This window comes from Calonectris borealis, chromosome 1, assembly GCF_964195595.1.
Source record: "Calonectris borealis chromosome 1, bCalBor7.hap1.2, whole genome shotgun sequence".
Taxonomy (NCBI): domain Eukaryota; kingdom Metazoa; phylum Chordata; class Aves; order Procellariiformes; family Procellariidae; genus Calonectris; species Calonectris borealis.
This window is the reverse complement of record NC_134312.1, coordinates 132,360,201-132,380,966: the sequence shown is the minus strand read 5'-3', so window position 1 is coordinate 132,380,966 and position 20,766 is coordinate 132,360,201. Positions and strand designations below refer to the sequence as shown.

The window sequence follows — 20,766 nt, the reverse complement described above, 5'->3', positions numbered from 1 at the left end:
ATGCACAACACGTTTTGTGCCATATTGCCTGTGCAGCTCTATTAGTATGATTTACTTTGAACGACCCAAAGATAAAGGTATTTTATTGATGTATAATGGAAACATCTTAGTGTGAGTAGTCTTTGTATATACAAAGACAAGCAGCAATGGAATTTTAAAACAATAGTTGTAGCAGATGAGAATAGCAAAGGTGAGTATATACAGCTATGTGAACCCTTTTTTTATGGTAGCTCCGAATGTTACCTAACACTTCCCTATTTAACTTTTCTTTAGCTAATTATCAAAACTGATGTTCTTGCTTTTTTTAAAATTATTTCCTTCCATGCTTTGTCCAAATTTTGCTCTTAAGCTTCACACTGGGACATCCTAGGAAATTACTTCCTAATGATTGGCATCTCTTGTAACACTTCGGTGTTTTCGGTGATGTTTTATAACCACTGGTTACTTATTTGGGGTGGAAGGATGACTGAGGTTTTTTTCAGGCAACAAGTGTTTGACAGTTCATTGTTTAAAACCCCAGTGAAGACTGACAGAATAATTGAAGGAACATACGTTGACTTCTATTTTTAAAAAGGATAGCATTCTTTTTGAAATTTTTACCTGTGTCATGTAGTAAAAAAGTTTCTACTACCATTATAAAATTTTTAACATATATATAACAGTTAAATACTAGGGAAAGGGAAGATATCTGCTCACGATTTCTGGAGTTGGTTTTGAGACAGCCACATGCCGTAAGAAGTTATATAGAAGAGATGCACTTCAAGTCTACTTCTTTGGGATCTTGACCTTCTTAGTGAAGCCCTGTGTGCCCTTATGTCTGTGGTGGCTGGGATCAGGTCCCGCACCTCTGGCTATATGAAATGAAGAAATGGTTGAGCGTGCCTAAGGCTGCAGCATATACTAGGCAGTGCTAAGGAAAGCAAAGACAATCTCTCTGACCTCTACATGCTGACACATGAACAGAGCAAGTTACACCAAAACCACAGTATAGGTAGCTGGTAGTAACGTGCGGAAACATGTAGCTAACGTGCATGTGCTCTGCTGTTCAGGAGCTGCACCCAGCAGATAATGTTGCCTCCAGCAACAGCGATGGCTGTTGATTTGCCAGCCTTGAGCTTTGGGCACGCTTGTCATGCTTAGTCTGTCTTGTGTTGATCGTTTGTCTTTGCAGGTACAAAGTGAGCTCAGGGAAGACATCCACATCTCCGGGAGACCTCATGATCTTGATACATAGGTGGCATGCTGTCTTTTCATTATGTTCCAGACACTGTATGGAGTGTAAGCTAGGAACTGCTGAAGGTACCTCAAAAGCAGAAGGCTGACCCAAGCTGGCCCAAAACCTTACAGTGCACGGGAGATGGGGCTAGTAGGTGGTGGACTGCAGTACACTTACAGATACTAAACCACTTGCTCGTCCTATCACATACACTGACTTTTGCATCAAAACTGTCCAGGCTGTCACTTGCATGTCTAATAGGGCAAAACATCAGATGGTAGTGTCACATTCCAGCACCCCCCTTGATGATCTATACCAGTTCTGACAAAAATGAGCTTGCCTTAATTAACGTAGAGGTGCCTTACAGCTGGTAGAGCCCAGACCGTAGGCGAGATGTGGAGAGCTTGCTTCTGAGTACAATCCAAAGCCATCAGCATGTGGAAGGGGAAGTCACTCTGTTTGTCCCAACCTGCGTGCGTGCAGTTGGGCCCTCTTGCTGCAAGTTGTGTGGCAGGTTTGCTCTGGGTGCTGTTTGCACCTGGGCAGTAGGGCCAGAGCAGTCTGGGAGCACTGGATATATTGGGCCAACTCAGACAAGGTGCAGTGCTCGCCCAGAAGCCTCCCTTCTAGGACTGCCAGGTGAATCGCACAGGAGACACGGGAGACAAAGCTGCAGAACAGGGAGAGGGTCAAAAATGGAGACTGTGGGTAGACGGCTGTTCTCACCACAAGGGAAGTCTGCAGCCCACAGGCTGCTTAGGGGTTCCCTGCTGGGGAACCAGGTGGGCGGGTGAGACGGTGGGCACTGGGAACTGGATTCTTCTGGAGGACCATGCGCAAGCTGCAGGAACACCTTCCTGGAACACCTTCAAACTGAAAAAAAAAAAAGGAAAAAAAAAAAGTAGTTATACTTTAAAATGTGAGTGACTGGGAAGACAATAAACAAGCCAAGAGAGGAATTTAGTGCTCTTCAAGGTAAGTAGAGACAGAGACAGCCTCATTAAAACTGAAGAGTCCCAACCATTTCTAAGTTGCTGACTGCTTAGCCTGGATGCATAAAAATACAGACAACTTTTGGAAGTTTTATCCCTAATAATGAGATTGGTTGTTCTCTTGAGCTAAGTCTAAGGAGTTGAACTACTGCCAAATCCTTTCTTGTGTAGTGTGTATCTTCAGTCTATGGGTCATGCTAGAACTATTTGAAGAGCTTGCTCACAAGATGGACCTAATTACTGGGTTTGCTGAGACTAGAAGGTATAGTCCCCCTTGTCCCCTGTCTCTCTGAACTTCTATTTCTAGAGGTGCTGCAAATGCACATGAGTATGCAGAGGTGTATGAAAATTTAACTAGCCATAACTTCTCAAATCAGACTTTCTTGACTGAATGGAGTGTTTTCTAAAATCTACGCAATCCAGATTCCTCAACACTACAGCTTGCATGAAGGGGTTGCTGTGAAGGCATTTCTTCTGGTAGCTATGCCATGTAAATGGTCCCAGCTATCTTCGCTACACTCCCACCTCTTCATTCTCACCCTGCATTAGCTCCTCTGCTGTGAGAGTTGCAGCTCTGCTGGGGCCATGTGGCAAACTGATTAGGTTAAAAACAAGCCAGCAGAGACATTAAAGGGAGATGGGGAACTGATCTCGCTTCAGGTACACTGCTGAAATGAATGGATCAAAAAGCAATCTGTGTTTAAAATGGACCTGTCTGGTTCGTTGTGTTGCCAGACAAGCAGTTGTGCTGGCAGACCTGAGTGGTGTGCAGGCATGGGAACTGCTGATGGGGGGAAGCAGGTCAGGGGAGGGTGTGGGGTGAGGGAAAAATGTTCAAAGTAAAGGCTGTAGCATCATGGTTCGTACCTGCTTTAGAAATATAGGGGAGGAATTGTTAAGGGAGTCGCCCCTTAGGTTTTTTCTTGTTACTGTTTTTTTCTAATCACATCTACTGAACCATTTATGCGTCCTTTCCAACTTGAGAAATGCTATGATTTCAATCATCCAGAGTTTCAAATAGTTTGAATTTTTGGGAGCAGCTAAAAGGTGATCCAGCAGAAACCACATGCCACTTTGGTCTGATGGAAATTAAGAGCTTTATCTGTGTCAAAACTCTGCATGTAGCTTTTTAGGGGTGTATGTTGTTTTTCAATTACTTGTTGCCATTCATATCTTCAAAACTTTTAAATAAAATTTTGTTTGTGTTAGTAATTTAACTCTCCCAGTTCATTTCAGGTACAACTGATTTTGTTCTGTTCTCTGAGGTTAGGTTAAAAATGATGATAACGCCACTCAAGTTTTAAATGCTCTTTCTTGCAAGAGGTCTGTTTTAAAGAGTATGTGGGCAGAACCTATTTCATGCAACGTGAACTTCCTGGCTGTTGATCTACTTTGCTATGTTCTTTAAAAAGAAATGCGAGGCCTATTATTTCATTTTATTTTTCACCACAAGCAAAAATCAGCAACGTGGGTTTAGATCCATGTGCAGAAGGAGTACTATTATATGTTATTTCAAAGGTAAGCACCTGCTCGGTGAGCTACAGCTGGAAGGAAGCTGTGTGGGCCACGGTGAAGCACTCCAGGGTGACCTCCTTCATCTAACAGAAGTGCTTCTCTGTAGCGAAGGTGTGCAATTTGGGAGAGCAGAAGAACATGGGCTAGGTCTGGATCGTGCTTGTGAACTGGCTTCTCGGGCCCTGCCTGGTGGCCATGGGTGAATTGTTTTTCCAGTGAGCGGCAGAAATTTGGCCTTTCCCGAGCATTCAGTTGTGAAGAAATGATACTCAAGTACCTCTGACCTTCAGACACACTAAAATACATTTTATGTCACACCAGTCAAAATACATTCTAATAGCTTTAAATGTTTTATAGTACTTCCAGATTTATGCAACAGTGGATGCATTTCGTTCAGTATTTTATGTAACTTAAAATAGTGCTTTATAGTTGCTTTTATCCCCAGATATAGTGAAGAAAAATAGATGGTTAAAATAAAAACAGCAAGCCATAAGCGATTTTATGAAATGAAGTTGAAAACGTGATTCCTCTTAAGAGCATGTTTTCCGAAGGCAAAGGCTGCAATGCCCTAAGAAAATGCAGTCACGGCATCACAGCGTGAAAGCTTGGACGGGGCTGTGGGTTTATCTGATTGACCCAGCATGAAATGAGCTGCGTTTGCATCGTTCCTGATAACCTGTGCTGGTGCTCTGAAAGGCAAGAGTAGCGACTGTGACGGGAATGAACTAACTCTGGTGAAGGCCAGCAGCTGGGTGGAAAGCTGGAACATGACACTGCCTCTTCTGACTGCTTGTCTAGGGTAAGATTTGGTACCAGATAAAGTTAGGAAGTGCCTGTGTAAGAGGAGCAGGTCCTAGAGTCTAGGAGGTGTAAGAAAAACCTGCAAGGAAATGGAGGCCTTTCACTTAGAGTAGTTGATAAGCCTGGGCTACATGACCACATCCTGGCTGCCTACAGCACAGCCTGGGATCCTGATCTCTCTGCCCCTAACGTACTGCGATTCTCATTGGATTCCCATCGAGTTCTTGTATCAGTCGTCTTCTGTCCCTGGCCACCCTGAACATGGGTGCGGGTTGTGCCCAGATGCGGAGTCAAGTCATGTTTGGGAAACCAGTAGGAAATTCTCTGGTGTGTCTTAGTCCAGAGGTAGTCTGGGTGTGAGTGCTTTCTCTCTGGGTTGGGAAGGTGGAAAATGCCCCTCCAGGCTCTTCTTTTCTCTCATGGCCTTTGAAGCAGCAATCATACTCCTAGTTAATTTTTGGAAACTTATTGCCTGGCTGTAGAGTTTTGCCTACGGAAAGCAGTTCATAGTCCAAATTGTGAGATACTTACTTATGGCTATCGTTTTAAGTGCAAATTGCAAGATACTTACCATGACTATCACTTTTTATTAAAAGCACAATCTTCATGAAATTTTGAATTGGGTATTGTTGTAAAATTGGGTAATGAATCTCCCATTTCAGTCAACCAGTTCAACCAAGGAAGACGCTGATCATGTTGGCAGTAATTTCAAAGAACTGTGAGCAGAAATAGCATCAAATTGTTAATGATCAGTGAATTCATCAGTGTCTTTTAGTGGACTAAGATTCTGTCATTTACTTGAGAAGTACATATTGAAGAAGCTAAAGAAACTTCTTCAGAAGAGTGTGATCCTTTCTGCAAGCGTTAGGAAAGGATTTAGTTTTGGTCAACATGATTTTCCTTCCCTGTAAGCATGCTTGATCACAACTATTTTTGTCATTTCGCTAGCTAGCTAATTTCATTGCATAGTTATTTAAATATCTAGGAGTAGCTAGTTAGAGTCCTGCTGAGGCACTTCCATGAGAGTGTCCCGAGTCCAGCTACTTGTTCTCAGGTTCTAGCAATAGTTTATCGGGAGCAATACCACATAGCGATCCAGCTTTTAGTATCTAACCAGAACACCTACTTTCCTGCTCCAGTGTATGCAGATAAGTCACAAAAGAAGAAAACCGCTGCATGTTTTTCTTTGGTCCTAGGTAAATTCTCTACTCAAGCACTGCAATAAGCTTGAAGGTAGTACATTCTTTGTTTCAAATTTAGTGAAAATCTGAAGCACTGACTTTGAGAAATATGAGTACAGCAAATAGTCCATGCCAGTGTCCACAAGTTTTACTCAAAGTTTTGTTTTGTTTCTAATCAGGTTTGGATATAAATCCATAAAAATGTAGGGCAGTGACAAATCTGTGTGTGTTTTATAGCCTTGTGTCAATAGGAAAAAAAATAAACACACATGGCTTTATTTTAAGTAGAGATGTTGGAAACTTCAGGGAAGGGCTGTCAGAGACATAGCAATTTGGTTTGTAAAGATAATTATATTTAGAGCCTAACTGTTTGGTTCTTGAGGATTTCTGCGACTTCAGGAAAGCAAATGTTTGATCTTGCCGATTCTGTCCCACAGGGCCTCATGGTGTGGTTTCAACCTGATCTGTCTCTGGCCTCCCCTTTCCCGAGAACTTGATCATGTATTTAAACCCTCCTGAGGTGCTGCTGTACATTGTTATTAGACATGGGCATAATTACTGGGACAAGAACCAAGACTGGGACAAGAACAGATGATACCTAGAAATACCTCTGCTGAACGAGACGCACACAGTCTCATGTTGTCATGGGGCATTGTAGTTAGGACTTCATATTTAATGTGGGATTTTTCTGGCTTTTAACTGTGTGCAAAGTTAATTGTAATCTCATTTTGAGATGAGGGAGAAGAAAAAGAATCCACTTGAGTAAAATGCATTCAAATACAACTAGCTTCAGGAAGATCCTGAGCTGCCTGTAGCAATACCCTGGAAGAACAGGGATTTTGTTTTTTTTTTAAGTCAGCCTGTTCTCCTCTGAAAACAGAGGTTATGCAGTTGTGCTTTCTCTAGCTCTGTCCCTGCTCCCTCCCGCCCAGCCTTGCTCAGTAATCCTTGACCTTGTCAGCCAACTTCAACCAAATTTGACAGAGGGGATTTGAGCTCAAAGATACTAAGTTCTGACAACTTTTTGCCTGGGTGGAAAGGTCTCTTGTTTCTGCTACAAAGGCTTCACTGAGAGCGTAGCCCTTGGTAGGCACAGGAGAATCTGTCACGCAGAGGGATGTGACCGAATGGCCCTCATGTGAGAAGAGCTTTCACCAGAGCTGGTACCTTACAGGACTGCTGAGCTCTACTGCCTTGGGTAGTAAAGCACGTGGAGGAGTTTTTGGTCCGCTTTTGCAGGTTTTCTACAAAGGTCAGCACAAGCAAGCGAGCAGATACCCTCTCGCAGTGACAAGGAGCCCCCAGTTACCTGTTCAGTGGCACCTTTGCGGAGCAATCGCTCTGCTCTTGGCTTCAGCCGCCTCTGAGCTCTGCTGCTTCTGAAGATAGATTTGTGCTGCTGTGCTAGTACCTTCGGAGATCCAAGCGGGAGAGCAGGCAGGAGCCTTTGCTTTTGCAGAGGCAGGAGGGCACAGGAAGGGGATCTCCTTGGCAGAGGCCGACAGCAGCCACATGCGGGCCTGGTGGCGCTCCTCTTTTGATTTCAAATGTTGGTGAATATATGTCTCATTACACACCTGAAAAGTCATCCATGAGACACACTCATTGGAAAGCAAGCTTCCTTGCTTCCATTGTTGATATAAATAGTCTTTGACAGCTGTTAGTGAACATCTGGACAGAGCAAAATACGTGGGTAAAGCTCTGGTGTCCCTGATGCAATATTTTAAAGAAACAACAGATAGTTGTGTCCTGTCTGCACCCCTGCACCTACTGCTGTGGCCGTTGGAAATGTCACGTTTCCCAGCAATGCCTTTTTCAGTGCCTTTTCAGCTTATGTTCACAGATGATATGAAAAAAGCAAAAAATTTGCTCTGAGTTACTCCGGAGTATTTTATATATTTCTTAATCCACATCTAACGTGCCTTTCTACAATCCATGTCAGCGTGTATGCTGGACGCGGACTTCAGGTTTAATCTATACAGTGGGATGACAGACGAGGAGTATGCGCATGTGATGGCTATATGTAAACACATTCTTGTTACAGTGTGAATGTGGCCTTTAGGAGAAGTAGTGTTTTGTTTAGCTGTAATTTAATCTGCTTCTTGAAGAAAAATTGCCGGAAGACCTAAAGCAGTGCTTCTTTCTGCTCGAGAACATATGCATTGTTTCATTAAAGTGCTTTTTCAAAAGCAGCTCTAAAAAAGCTTGCAAACTTGAGTGGTTTAACTTTAATCATCCCAGATGTTGGATTTCATAGTGAGTTGCTATTTGGGTTAGATACAAGCACCTTTTGGTCAGAGAAAACAACGTTTCCTGTAGCAGGGACAAGTTTTTCTTGGAGTAATGAGAATAGCTTAGCCTACTTGGAATTAAAAAAGAGAAAAAAATTAATTTGGGGAATTAGGTGTTGGAGGACAAAGTTTTCTGCAGGGTGTTCTCTCCACAGTTGCAGTTATAATTAGTGGAAAAGCTTGCCACCAGCAATGTTCAGAGCCCCGCAAGGCCTGTTGTCTCTGTGCTGGCTCTTAATTAATGACCCACATTCTCACAGCTGCACTGAGACCTTCTGTGATGTGGCTGTACCCGTGGAAAACAATGGAGTTATTTATTTCCAGCTGTATCTGCCACATGAATAAAGGACCGATTTGTGCCAGAGTGTGGTTGCTGTTGGCTGCAGCATGGAAATTTAGGGGGTTTTGTAGCCAAGAGAGTATCATTTATAAGATTCAGAGATCTGAGGACAAATGGTCAAGCTGTCTTCAAATGCAACATGTCGGGTTTTTCTCAAGCACATCGTGCGTACATAAAGCCCAGTTGGCCAATTCTGGCTGCAACAGCTGCATAGTTTGACAAAACAGTTCAAGGCCCCGTAGTGGAACACTTGAAATGAAATGAAATACGGCCTTTACTCTGACCCCCGGTAATTAATCTCTTTCAATGAAGGCAGCATATACCTCCGAATACACCCTTAACTTCACAGGCTGTACTTTTGTGCTTTTTCTGCTGAAGCCACTCAAGCTGTATCTGGTGACTCTGCCTCCGACAGCGTGGGAGCGCCTATATTCTTCCTTTTACCATGAGCTAAAAATGCTCAATAGAGCATCATCAAAGCTGTGATGCTTTGATTGTGAACTGCTGCTGTCAAGCTTAACTAATTCCTCTAAGGTAACCTGTCAAGTTGCCTCCCAGATAGGGCAAGTCTTTAACGTGCGCCATGAGGACAGCGTCTTCTGAGGAAAAGTCTTCTGTAACAAATGTATGAGTGTCACCTAATGTTTTACATGCTTTATTTCGGTTTTTACACTTAAAACTGAACTGTCTTTTCTCTCTGCATTAAAAGTATCAGTAATTGTTTTAACACATTTTGAAGTTACCTAAATGCAAGAAAGACAACATGTTTTACAGTGCTGGGACTCATTGCAAGCAGGTCTTTCAGCAAGCTTGGGCTGAACGTGTGCTGACCTCAGGCTGCTTTGTTGTTCCAGACGTTCAGCGACACCTACGTAACTCTGGTTTTGACTCTTGCCAGTGAAAGCTAGGCAAAACGTGGGGGTTTGTGTGTCTATTGAATAATCAAACCTCAAGAAATGGGAACTTCCTTGAACCAAACCATGTCGGAAAAAGGTGGCATAGTGCTGTTGATTTTAGCTCTGATCGAGCACTCTTGCCTGAATCTGGCATAGTCAATGGAAGTATGAATTGTGTCTGCTTGTAAAACAGCAAGGTAATAAGCATGCCCTTGTGTTTATGAGTGTACATTCGCGTGCATGCAGGCACTCTTGTGTATGTAGACGGACTTTTTCTAGAAGCTGGGACACTTTTGCTGTGGTTCAGCCCGGATCATGTTCCAGAGGGTTTGCCAGCTCTTGAATATGGATCGGGTGGAAATGTTTGCACATTGTCCTGGTATTGTTGTAAGTGCCAGAGCGATCCCATTGTTTGAGCGGGATCTTGGTCAGAGGCAATTCTGACTGAAAGAAGAGTGATTTAGAGCATGTTGCATTTAATTATTACTTTTTTTTCCCCTATGTCTATTCAATGTTTTATGAACGTTTGATAGAGCCTGTGCACAGCCTCATTAAGTGCCTTATTGGACTATAACAGCAGGAGTGCTGTTAGCAGTTCCAGCAGTAAGCGTGGCCATGTATCGTGTACCTGCCAAAGAGCTGCTGGAGTTATAATGAGCAAGGCGACCAAATCCTAGCACACTCATCCAAAACACGTATCAAATTCCACAAACTTCTGTTACTGATCAGCAATATCAGAAGCTGATTCACATGTGCTCCATGCACCTTTTCTAATACTGCCAGAAATGGACCTCTGCAGCTGTTGCCTGCAGCTGTTTGTGTTTTAGCCCTAATTTCATAGTTCTGTACGTGCTGGAGAAACCAAGATGAGTTACTGACTACAGCCAGGCTCTACAGCCAGAGGGAAGGACGCTTATACTATGCCGCAGTGTAAATAAGCCCACAAACCCAAGCTTAGAGAAGTCATTCTGCTGCTGATTGTGATTTTCTTGCCAGAAGGATCACGCGCTGCTCGGGGCTGACTCCCTGTAGTTGGAGCTTGCTGGTTCTTGTTGGGATACCTCCATGCTCCCATAGCCCTCACCTTCGCTTTGGCTAAGGTTCCTGTTTGGGAGAGGGGACTGAATTGTCCAGCCTCTCCCTCTTATCTGCTTCTTCGTCTCCCTTTTTCCTCTTTCCCCCACAATTTTCCTAAAGGAAACAACCGGTAGCTGCTTTGCACTGTTGAAAGCTGTTCTTGGTTTCTGGCCTGATGTTGTCCTAGAAAGAGATCATACCTTGAAAGCAAAATGCTGTTAGAGAAACACTAATAAAGCACGATATTCAGTACGTGCTAGGCTGTAGCACTTCTCTAGGGAGCAAAACTTCAAAGTTGTAAAGTATGGGGGAATTTGAGTAGGGATGTGATAATTTAATGTTGGTTGGGGGCATATAAAGTTGATGGACAGTATACATAGGTCTAATAACGGTTCAGCATTTGTACTGTCAGTGGTTCAATACTCACACAGAAGGAAAACCATCAGGCAATCAATAGCAAATGCTTGTCAAAGGGTCCTTTTGAGACTTACTCAGCATTCGGATCATGGGCTAAGTTGATTAAGTGTTGAGATCACAGCATGTCCATGCATTTTCTGTGTCAACACTCTGCCTTTTTGGCAGCCTCTTTGAGACTCCTAATGATTTCTGGTACGAAGACTCAATACCACCAACATCGCTTAAATACCTTTTCAGGCCTGTGCTGGTAACAGACTTGTGCTGGGGTTTGTTTATAATAAAGGATCTGCTCACACTCATGGAGTCATTCATGCATGAACGGGAACTCTTATACTGGGAGGTAGGTGGTCCTCCTGGTTCCGTGGCATCATTTCCCTCTTCTTCCTTAGCTGACGGATATCAAAAACGGTGGGTTAAATGTAGGACAAGTAGGCAGGTGAAAAGAAACAAATGCTTTTTTTCCTGTTCTGTGCCAAGCAGAGATGAGAACGCGCTCCTGGAGCTTGCCGGCGAAGAGGGACAGGAATAAGAAATTAGGGCATTTTGTTTGCAGGACCCCAGCCAGGCTGCAGAGGGGGTTGAGGAGCGAGGGATTTCAGGACCTTCAAACTCTAAGTCTTCTTGTGGATGAGGAGTGGGTTTTCCTTTTATGCCCTTCTGGGATCCAGGATAACTTTTGTGCAGGTGCTCACAGGGAAAAACCATTCAGTCTCCAAACTGGTAGCTTTGCCATCACACACACCTTGTGACATATGTCTATCTTCTCTCTACCTGCACAGTTTTTTATCAGGATGGGTGGGAGCTGAGATGACAACTCATAAATCTGCACAGAAGTAACTCAGACACATAAACTGTTGTTGGGAGCAGGAGGATGGCAACTGCCTCTCCCTGCATCCTTATGTTTTGCATGAGAGTCCGGCTCTGGAGGAAGTGAGAGCTTCTCAGAGGGCTGAATGTCACAGTCAGATCAGAATTCACCCTGAAATGATTAATTTTGTTACTTGATGAATGGGGAAACCTTGCTGCCTGGAGAGAGGATCATCAAGTCTAAGCCAGAAACTGAGAAATCCGTATAAATAAGGCTTTTTTTTTTTTTTTTTTTTTTAATTCCCCACTAACTTGAAGTGCCAAATAAATACTTTCCACTAAGCTCATAGTAGTACTTGACTTAGAAGCATAGGATCATCTCCTAAGATTCATTGCATATCAGCAAGGACTGAAACATCTTGCCTGGAAAAAAAAAAAATCGAGCTTTTAAAGCTGCACTATTCTGTAGGTTGTGCTGATTATTGCCTTGTGCTGCATGACTGTGATTTTTGGCACGCAGTGTCACATACCAAATTCCCAAAATAAAATGCTACATGATATTCTAAGAGCCCTTAGGAAGCTTTAAAAAGGGATTTGTCCACTGAGTGGGTATCTCTTCTAGTGAAGCCAAATGATGCAGCAGGAATGGTTTAAGAGGAGAAAACTTTAGTCAGCAGATAATTAGTCTTTTTAAATAAGCACAAGGGGAAAAAAGAAAACCTTCCATCAGTCTCGTGTTTGTAAAAGTTGTCAGCAATCCTGCTTTGATTGTAAAGGGTTTTACAGCTATATGTTTGAATAGCTAAAACATCTGTTCAGCAACGTTGTGAAATCCTCGTGTTCGGCACCCCTGATAAGGGGGACTGCTGAGCGATCGGCTCATAGAGGCTCTACAGGCAGCAAGGGCTGTGCACACGGTGGTCACCGCTTGCCTTTCCTCCTCCTGGCCAGAGGAAAACGTAGGAGACAGCTACTATTTTACGCACGATTTTCCTTTGAGAGGGGGAGAGCAGGAAGTGCCTAGGAAATGGGTCACGACAGAAACCTGGAGTTGTAAATAGGAGAGAGGAGGAGGAGGAGGAGAGCTCATGGGTGCAGTTTGTGAACAGTTGAAAGACTGATACCACAGCAGCCGAGGAAAACCAGACTTCTGCGAGAGCGAGCACCTCCCAAGCTGTCCCCATGGAAGGAGAGACGGTACCCGAGGCCAGGAGAGCAGCCAGCAAAGCCACGCGGATCGTCCTCGGCGTCTTTGTGAGTGGCACCGTTGTGCTCGGCATCGTGCTGTTCTTGGGTAAGTGGAAAGGTCGAGGCTAACCTGAACGCAACCCTCCCCAGCCTGTCTGCTTAGTGCCAGTGTCTGTGCTCCACGACGTGTTTTGGTGAAAGTCTCAGTCTCTTCTTCTTTTCCCCCCATTTTATATCTCTCCTGAAATGGAAATGTGTCAGGAAAGGGTTTTGTTGTGGGAACACTAGAGCTAGAAGATGCAACGTGAGCTCATGTAACTTTTTGAATGCTGAATTTAAATTTGGATACTCAGTTGAATGTGTTCTAGCCAGAATTGGGTTTTTTCACAGAACGGGGAGAAACGGGTGAGATTATGCATATAAGTAATGCTGATTACGAACTCACAGATTGTGACCAAGCAGAGAAGAGAAAGCAGTGTTTTATCTTACAAGAACTTGCAGATCCTCTTTTGAAATAATTCAGCCCAACTTTTCAATTCTTTAGACCAACACAGATTTCCCTGGACTGGAGGGAACTTAGCCTCTAAGCATATCTTTTGCTTCCCTCCGATCCTTTATGATCTTGTGGTCTTGTTTGCAAGGTCTGCTTTGTTTATAATCACACCAGAGAAAATTATGCCAGGTTTTCTACAGAATATTTAAAGGTTCGCACTCGGCTAGTGTTTTTCTCCTCTAGAGCAAATTCTACAAACATTTGCAGGCAAGTAACTTTTGTGTATGTGAGCAATCCCACTCAATTCAACAAAACTCTTTATAAACGTGAGCAGGATTGAATCTTCAACTTGTTAGTGCAAAATATAGTTTCTAGATGAAAAATAATGTTTTTCACTTAAATAATACAAATACAAATAATATCAAACACCAGGGAGTAAGAGAGAGACGTTATTTCTTTTTTTAGCACTAGATTGTTTGTTTGTTGCTTGTAAAAAGCAATAGACGTTTACCACCGTAGTTTGTCAGAGATAGAAGGGCTTTATCCATAGACCAGATGTGCAAATTCAAGCAAATGTATTAATTCTTAGAGATAGTTTTCTAAGTTTGCTGAGGCCTATCCTGTAGCCAGGGATTCAGTGTCAAAATTTTCATTGGCATAACTGCTAAGAAAATAAAAATGCTGGCCTTGGGTCAACCAAAATGTTTTTAGGATTTGTTTGGAAATTGTCTGAGGTTTTCAACCAAAAGAATAAAGGAAAAAAGTTAAATTGTTTTGGTTTAACATTTTGTCAATGCAATGTTTCCATGTTTCATTGTGACACTGTGTTTTGTTTGTAAGTTTGAGTTTAACTCTTTTTTAGTTTTGTTAAACTGTAGAAAAGAGCATTATTTCTGGTCATGTGAAACATTTCAGGCACCTCAAGGTGACCTTTTTTCTTCAGTTTTCATTTAATCTGCAAAACTTGCTTTTTCTGGTAGACCTGAAACAATTTTCCTTCAATTTTCCAGCCTGAGGAGTGAAACGTAGCCTTCTCCTGCTTCTCTTGTTTCTTCTTCTTGGAGTTCCTACAACTCTAAGAGGAATCTGGGAGAATCACATGTTTTTATTTACTGTTACTTGCTTGTACCGCCTGTAGCCATACCGTGACTTCAGCAAGGACCTACCAGGGGAGTCACTTGGCATCAGGCGGGGTCCTGCCTGCAGCTTTCCGGACGGTGGTGTGGGCTGTGGTCGGACAGGAGCCACCTCCTCCTTGGGAGCCGGGCCCAGAGCAAAAGGAAGACGATTGCTCTCCAGTTCCTTTGGGCAAGAAGTCAGGCAGCTTTGAACCTCAATTTGGTAGCCTCTCCTCCTGACTTGGTAGCCCTTTGGACTTCTCAGATTGTAGGAACAGCCACGTTATTTGTGTCTGCATATTTGTATGCCTTTTCCCCTTTCAGATTTTTTGGGGGAACTTAATTATGGCGTATATTTGCTTAAGAATCTGGAAACAGACTTACAAAGGAAGAAGCTGGGACACTGAGTGTGGTAACCACAACTGTAGGTAATAATGTAATGGTTAGTTCTTTTAACAACAACAACCAAAAAGGCATGAGAACAAAACCTGGCAAAGTTTTTCAATCAAAATTAGCTGTTAATTGAAAGGGAAATGTTATTGCCAAAGATTTTTTTTTTTTTTTTAATTTGCCCTAATGATGAAGTTGTAAATAGAACAAAACCAGTTGAAATGGTATTTTGCTTTTGCTTATAACTATCAAAACCACGAGGGCTACTTCAGATTCTTTACTGATTCTTTTTCATTCTCCCTCATTTCCGTCAAGTGCAAAAGAATTCAATGGTGTCTGGGATTTTCCCACCTTTCTCTGCTTTGTTAAGAAAAAAAATCTAGCAAACTTTCAAGACCTGGGTGGGTTCTAAAAGGCTAACTTTAAAGTGGGGAAAAGGTGAGCTGGGAGGAGTGCAACACTTAATTAATAGGCACATCACCCATTATTTGTATTTCATGTGGCTCAAAACCATAATCTGGAGACCCCCACTTCTCTATTTTCTACTGTTCTTCAATATTCCAATTACCATCTCTATATGCCTCAAAATCTCATGTATTTTTTGGCTAACTTACAAAGGTTGTTGAGGTATTGCGTTTCATTGAGTCAGTGCAAGCTTTGGTAAAGTTGTCCAGAAATAGTTTTACATTCTCAGTTTCGAAGAAAATTTGATTGAAATTTCTGTCATTAATTGTCATTAAAGCTATGAGGTTGGAAGAGATGAAGCAGCTTTATATTCAATTCTAGCTTTATGGGTTTTATAGTAAAATTTTCCTGTGCTGAAAGACCATTTCATATTTTCCTATCCCTTTTGAACACTATATAACTACAGGAGAAATTGCTTTATAACTGTCAGCACTGGTAAAGCTACGATACCTTAATATATTCCATTGTTGGGTTTTTTGGTTGTTTTTTTTGTTTTGTTTTGTTTTGTTTTTATTTTTGCCATGGACTGAGCTATTAAGATAATGGATATAACGAGACATTTCTTTATGTCTACTGAGCACATCTACTGAGTCGTATTTCATCTACCCCTTGGGACTCTCCCATCCTCATCCCAAGCATCAATTATCTGCATATTTGCTGCCTGACAGCAGTGTCTGAAATTAGCAATTCCTATGCTCAAGTTTCAGTGGCAGCTGTAAAACACACTTTTAAAAGATGAGCAAAATTAACTGACAATTTCATAGTTCTTGTCAGCAAGGTTTTTGGAAGCAAATACAATTACAATACTTTTGGGAACCAGTTCAAACAGCGCTGTGCCTTATAAACCACAGCTACCCCTGTGCCCCATTGCTATCTGGCTTATTCCAGGCTGGAATAAGGGGGCCATGAAAGCGTCCCGTGGGCGCTGGGTCGTGCCGGTGGGGCCGGGCAGCACGGTGCTGCTGCAGGAGGGGGTACAGCAGGGCGGCACGAGCCCCGCAGCTCGGGAGGAGCTGCGGAAACCCTGCAGAAGGTGGCTGGAGAGTTCCATGTTGCGTTGCCAGCCGTGGAAGGTGCATCTCTGGAGGATGATAGCAGCAATGATCAGTTGTTTGTATCGTGGTGGTGCTCGCTGTCAGCGAACGAGGCTGAAGTGTTGTTACTCCAGGCACTGCGCAAACATACACTGAGAGACAGCCCTCGCGCCACGCTGCCTACGAGCAAAGACAGAGGAAGGAGAAAGCAGGCACAGGAGGGGAAAACTATTTGTTACAAGCTGCAGTATTTACTTAATACACATTCTAACTGTTTTAAATCAATGTAGTCAGAGATGCATTAGGGCCAGAGCTTGCACTGACATTTGAATGATCGAGCACACGACATTTGGCTGCAATGGTCAAAATTCATTACAAATGATCTCATTATGGTTTTCCATTTTGCAGTTAGCCAAGGTCTTATAAAGTTTCATCCGAAGCAACAGTACTGTTTGACCTCAGAATGCATTGAAGCTGGTAAGCAACAATTTTATCTGCTCTATTATTTCATGATTATAATATGATAATGAGATAGTTATACTGCTTCAATTTTTTCCATGATACATTTTACTCAGAAACCTTCATTAATAATGAGGGGGGAAAAAAACAAAAACAAAACCAAACCAAAAACCTGGGTTTTTACCCCAACTTTTAAAAAAGTCACTGCTTAAGTTGCTGCAGATCTGTTTATTTTCTACAATTAAAATTCATGTTTTAAATTGTTTTAATTCTATTCTAGCCAGCTTAACTCAAAGTTTCCCATAGGGGTTTTTTTTTAATAGGAAACAAAACTTGGGTGACTTGACCTTCAGGTGTGTTTTATTGTTTCCTTTCCAGCAAGCAGAAAACTAGCAAGTGCATGGTTAAGCCCAGAGATGCTTTAGGGCCAGATCCTGCACAGACTTGCACAATTGTAATGTGGTGACTACGACTCAAAATCTGCAACTACTTCCATATTGGCAGGCTCTTTTCCCCACACAGAGATACATGTGGTAACCCTTATAGAGCTGGGACATCTATTAGTATTAAATGCGAGCTAAAGGGACCGGGCTTGGTAAGACCTGAGAGACACCCATTTTGCACTGGTCAGTTTTGACAGACTTTTGCTCGTGCTAAATCAATGAGAGTTTTATCATTTAATGTAATGAGAGCAAAGATCAAACAATAGTTACCACATCTGGAAATCTGCCCCTAGAGCTGTTTCGTTGGAAACAAAGTGGATGTTGTGTGAACTTATAAGAGCATTTATTTCCATTCTGAACAATATTAAGCTGATACTGTGAGGTGCTTGGCTTGTGTTTGAAATCCTGACAAATTCTGTGGGGCTCCATAAATTGGAAAATTTGCAGATCTTAGTGTTACCAGGATGTTTCTTGCCATTCTGCTTCTGCTCTGCACTGCACTGACAGTGCTCTTGGCAGCCCTGGGCACCACTCTCTGGAGCTGATTCTTGAATGAGTGCAAATATCTAAGTAGGGTGGGATGACTAATCAAACACCACCACCCCAAAAACCCCAACAAAAAAAAAAAGGTGGGGGGGCTTCATCTTGAGCTTCAGAACAAAAAGAAAGTCACTTAAGAAATTTGAATCTGAATTGGTTTTCTTCTTCTCATATGCACACGAAATAACACGGATTTTGCGGTAGCAGAAGCTGGATTTTGCACCAAGGCAGACTTGGACACCTACATGACCTGACTGTTTTAGCTCAGAATGCTCTGAGTAGTGACTGTATAGTGTCTCAAGATCTGAGCCCTGCCTTGCTGAACAGCTTTTTAAGAGCGATAGAAAATTGCCGAGGACCAAAATGTCTTCAATGTAGTCAGTCTGAGAGTTTCTAATGTGAGAGAGAGAATTACAGCTGAGACATAGAAATATTATAGAAAGAGTTACTCTAAGCGGAGGAAGAAGAGTACTGGATTCTAGAAATAGTAGCATAAAGTTTGTAAAAGTTACCAGATTTCCTGCTAGGATTTTTAATCAGTTATTTGGATAAGCCTCAAAACACGTGGTCATTTAGCCAAAAAATGTCCAGTATCCACATACTCCGTGTTACTCAACCCATGTAGATTTATGCCACGATCACTATAATGCATGAAAGGAGTAATAGTTTCAAACTAAAAGAAGGTAGATTCAGACTAGATATAAGGAAGAAATTTTTCACAGGGAGGGTGGTGAAACACTAGAAGAGGTTGCCCAGAGAGGCGGTAGATGCCCCATCCCTGGAAACATTCAAGGTCAGGCTGGACGGGGCTCTGAGCACCCTGATCTAGTTGAAGATGTCTCTGCCCATGGCAGGGAGGGTGGACTAGATGACCTTTAAAGGTCCCTTCCAATCCAAACCATTCTGTGATTCTATGATTAGATACTCAAAAGCTATTAAGTCTCTGGCTTGTCAGACTGATCTCTCTCTTACCAGTCTCACCTGCAATAGCAACTGGCAGGGATGCAGTCACAAAATGAAGCTGAAAATACTACAATTATCTTTTACAATGAATAGTAGATCAGAACTTGATTTGTTTTCTTGTGCAGCTATTCAGCTAAAGGTAAACAGTGCATAATTTCTGGAATGCTAATTACAATCTGCTTGATATGTACTGCTACTAAATTCCTCAGGCAATTAATTCAGTCATGGCAACAATGGAGAGCCTGTCTTCAGGTGTTTGGCTCCAGCAGTTCACGTTCCTGTAGTGCTAGGTTCAGTGGTCATTGCTGTGCGGCACTCAAGAACATTCGTTGCAGATATTTTGTCTTTATTTTGCTTCTCATGTAGGCACTGTTAGATGCTAGAGAAGCTGGATGGTAGTCTTGCTGCTCTTTACAAATGGCAGAGATCAGGGCACACATCAGCCCTAGAACAGCAAGGCTTAGCTTGCAAGTGAGGTTGGCGTCACGTTGCAGAGACTGGTAAATGTTAATCGTCCTTTCTGGACTGTGGCCTTGTGTAATTCTCTGTTTAGGAAAGTGTTCCACAAAATCTGTGCTGTCTTTTTTTACAGCTGCTGCCATCCTAAGCAAGATAAATCAATCCGTAGATCCGTGTGAGAACTTTTATCGATTTGCATGTGATGGCTGGATATATAATCACCCTATTCCTGAAGACATGTCAAACTATGGCGTTTATCCTTGGCTGCGACACAATGTGGACCTCAAACTAAAGGGTAAGTATGTCATTTCTAAAAGTGTGCGGTTGGCTTGTCACTGTAGCTTGTGAATTGGCTCGTTTTGAAATGAATAAAGACTCCATGCTTCTTTCTGATCATTGGATAATAGCCAACAGCCCAACTTGATGTTCTCTTTTAAGTATATTTTTGTTGTTTTTTATTGAAAATAACATGGAGAGATTGTGAATTATAACAGAAACAGAAGAATACAACTGCTGGAAACTCTACAAGTTAAGAATGGAGGGACAAAAGGATACTCCTTCTACCAAAGGAAAACGTGAGGGGATTTGAACTCTCCCCCTTGCAGTAGACGGGTAGCCCAGAGTGCAGGAGCACAGCACACACATTTAAGAATGTCCCAGATCCAGACAAACATCAGTGTAAGACAGCACCATGTCTCTTAACAGTGGCCAATAGCAGGAAAAGAATATAATGAGGCAAAACCAGGGTGATATTTTCCAGTATACTTACCTTGCTCTTGGCAGGAGACAATTTACAGACTTCCGAGACGGAGGTTGTTTGGGTATTGTGTTTCCTTCATGTTGCTGTTCAAGCTGCCATTGAAGTACCTGAGCTGTCATCAGTGAAACAGGAGACTGCTTAAGAATGTGTGTCTGGAGGAAAAAATAGCCCCAGGGTGGAAACGTGTAGGAAGAGAGGTATTTTAATCTGCGTGTGACTTGACTTTGCGCTATACTCTGCAGCAAGGCCACCTCATCAGGAAGCCGTTCAGACCAACTGGGGAGAAAGGGTGATGATTATTGTTAGGTAGGAAAACCCTGCCAGATTCTTATAATCTTCTCTAAAAGCGAGTCATGCAAAAGAAGGGAGATGTGCAAAATTTCTTATTGTTGTTGGTGTGCTTGAGCATTGCACACCTTGAGCTCTTTATTGACCTATTAGTTGATATAAGTTGATATAGGTTGATATTGACCTATAAGTTGATATAAGAGCCTGCTTTGAGCTCACTGCAGAACTGAGGTCAGTTTTAGGATGTTGTTCGTAAGTATAACATTTATTTTTCTCTTAGATTTTGTACATATGTGCATGTGTAGACATCAGAGCCCTTCTCCGCTTGCTTTCGTCAGTCATATCGTATTAAATTTTTGCATCGTTAAGTGTTTTAAAAGCTGCATTTGGTTTCAGAATATGAGTTTGGAATTTCAACATAGGATACAATCTGATAACTGCTGTTTTAAGTGTGCTGAAGATGTCACAACCAAAGGAAAATAATATTGCCAGAGCCTGTTTTCAGTTATGCTTTGCATTCTAATTGTTCTGCTGCTAGAATCGGGCTGTGTTGGGTAACTGCACATCCTGCATGAACCACAGCCACAAAGAATTCAGTCCTAATTGAATATAGAGCAGCAAGCTGTGACTCCT

The 20,766-nt window shown here is 42.4% G+C and overlaps 1 protein-coding gene across 1 annotated transcript in view; it reads left to right on the top strand.

The window, feature by feature from the left end:
* Positions 1–11,172: 11,172 nt before the first annotated feature.
* The window catches only part of PHEX (phosphate regulating endopeptidase X-linked), a 111,205-nt gene continuing 101,611 nt past the window's right edge, over positions 11,173–20,766 (top strand). The window contains exons 1-3 of the mRNA XM_075175032.1: positions 11,173–12,827; positions 16,630–16,698; positions 19,219–19,380. Coding sequence (XP_075031133.1) covers positions 12,716–12,827; positions 16,630–16,698; positions 19,219–19,380 — 343 coding nt within the window. The 5' untranslated portion in view covers positions 11,173–12,715. The remainder of the gene's footprint in view (positions 12,828–16,629; positions 16,699–19,218; positions 19,381–20,766) is intronic.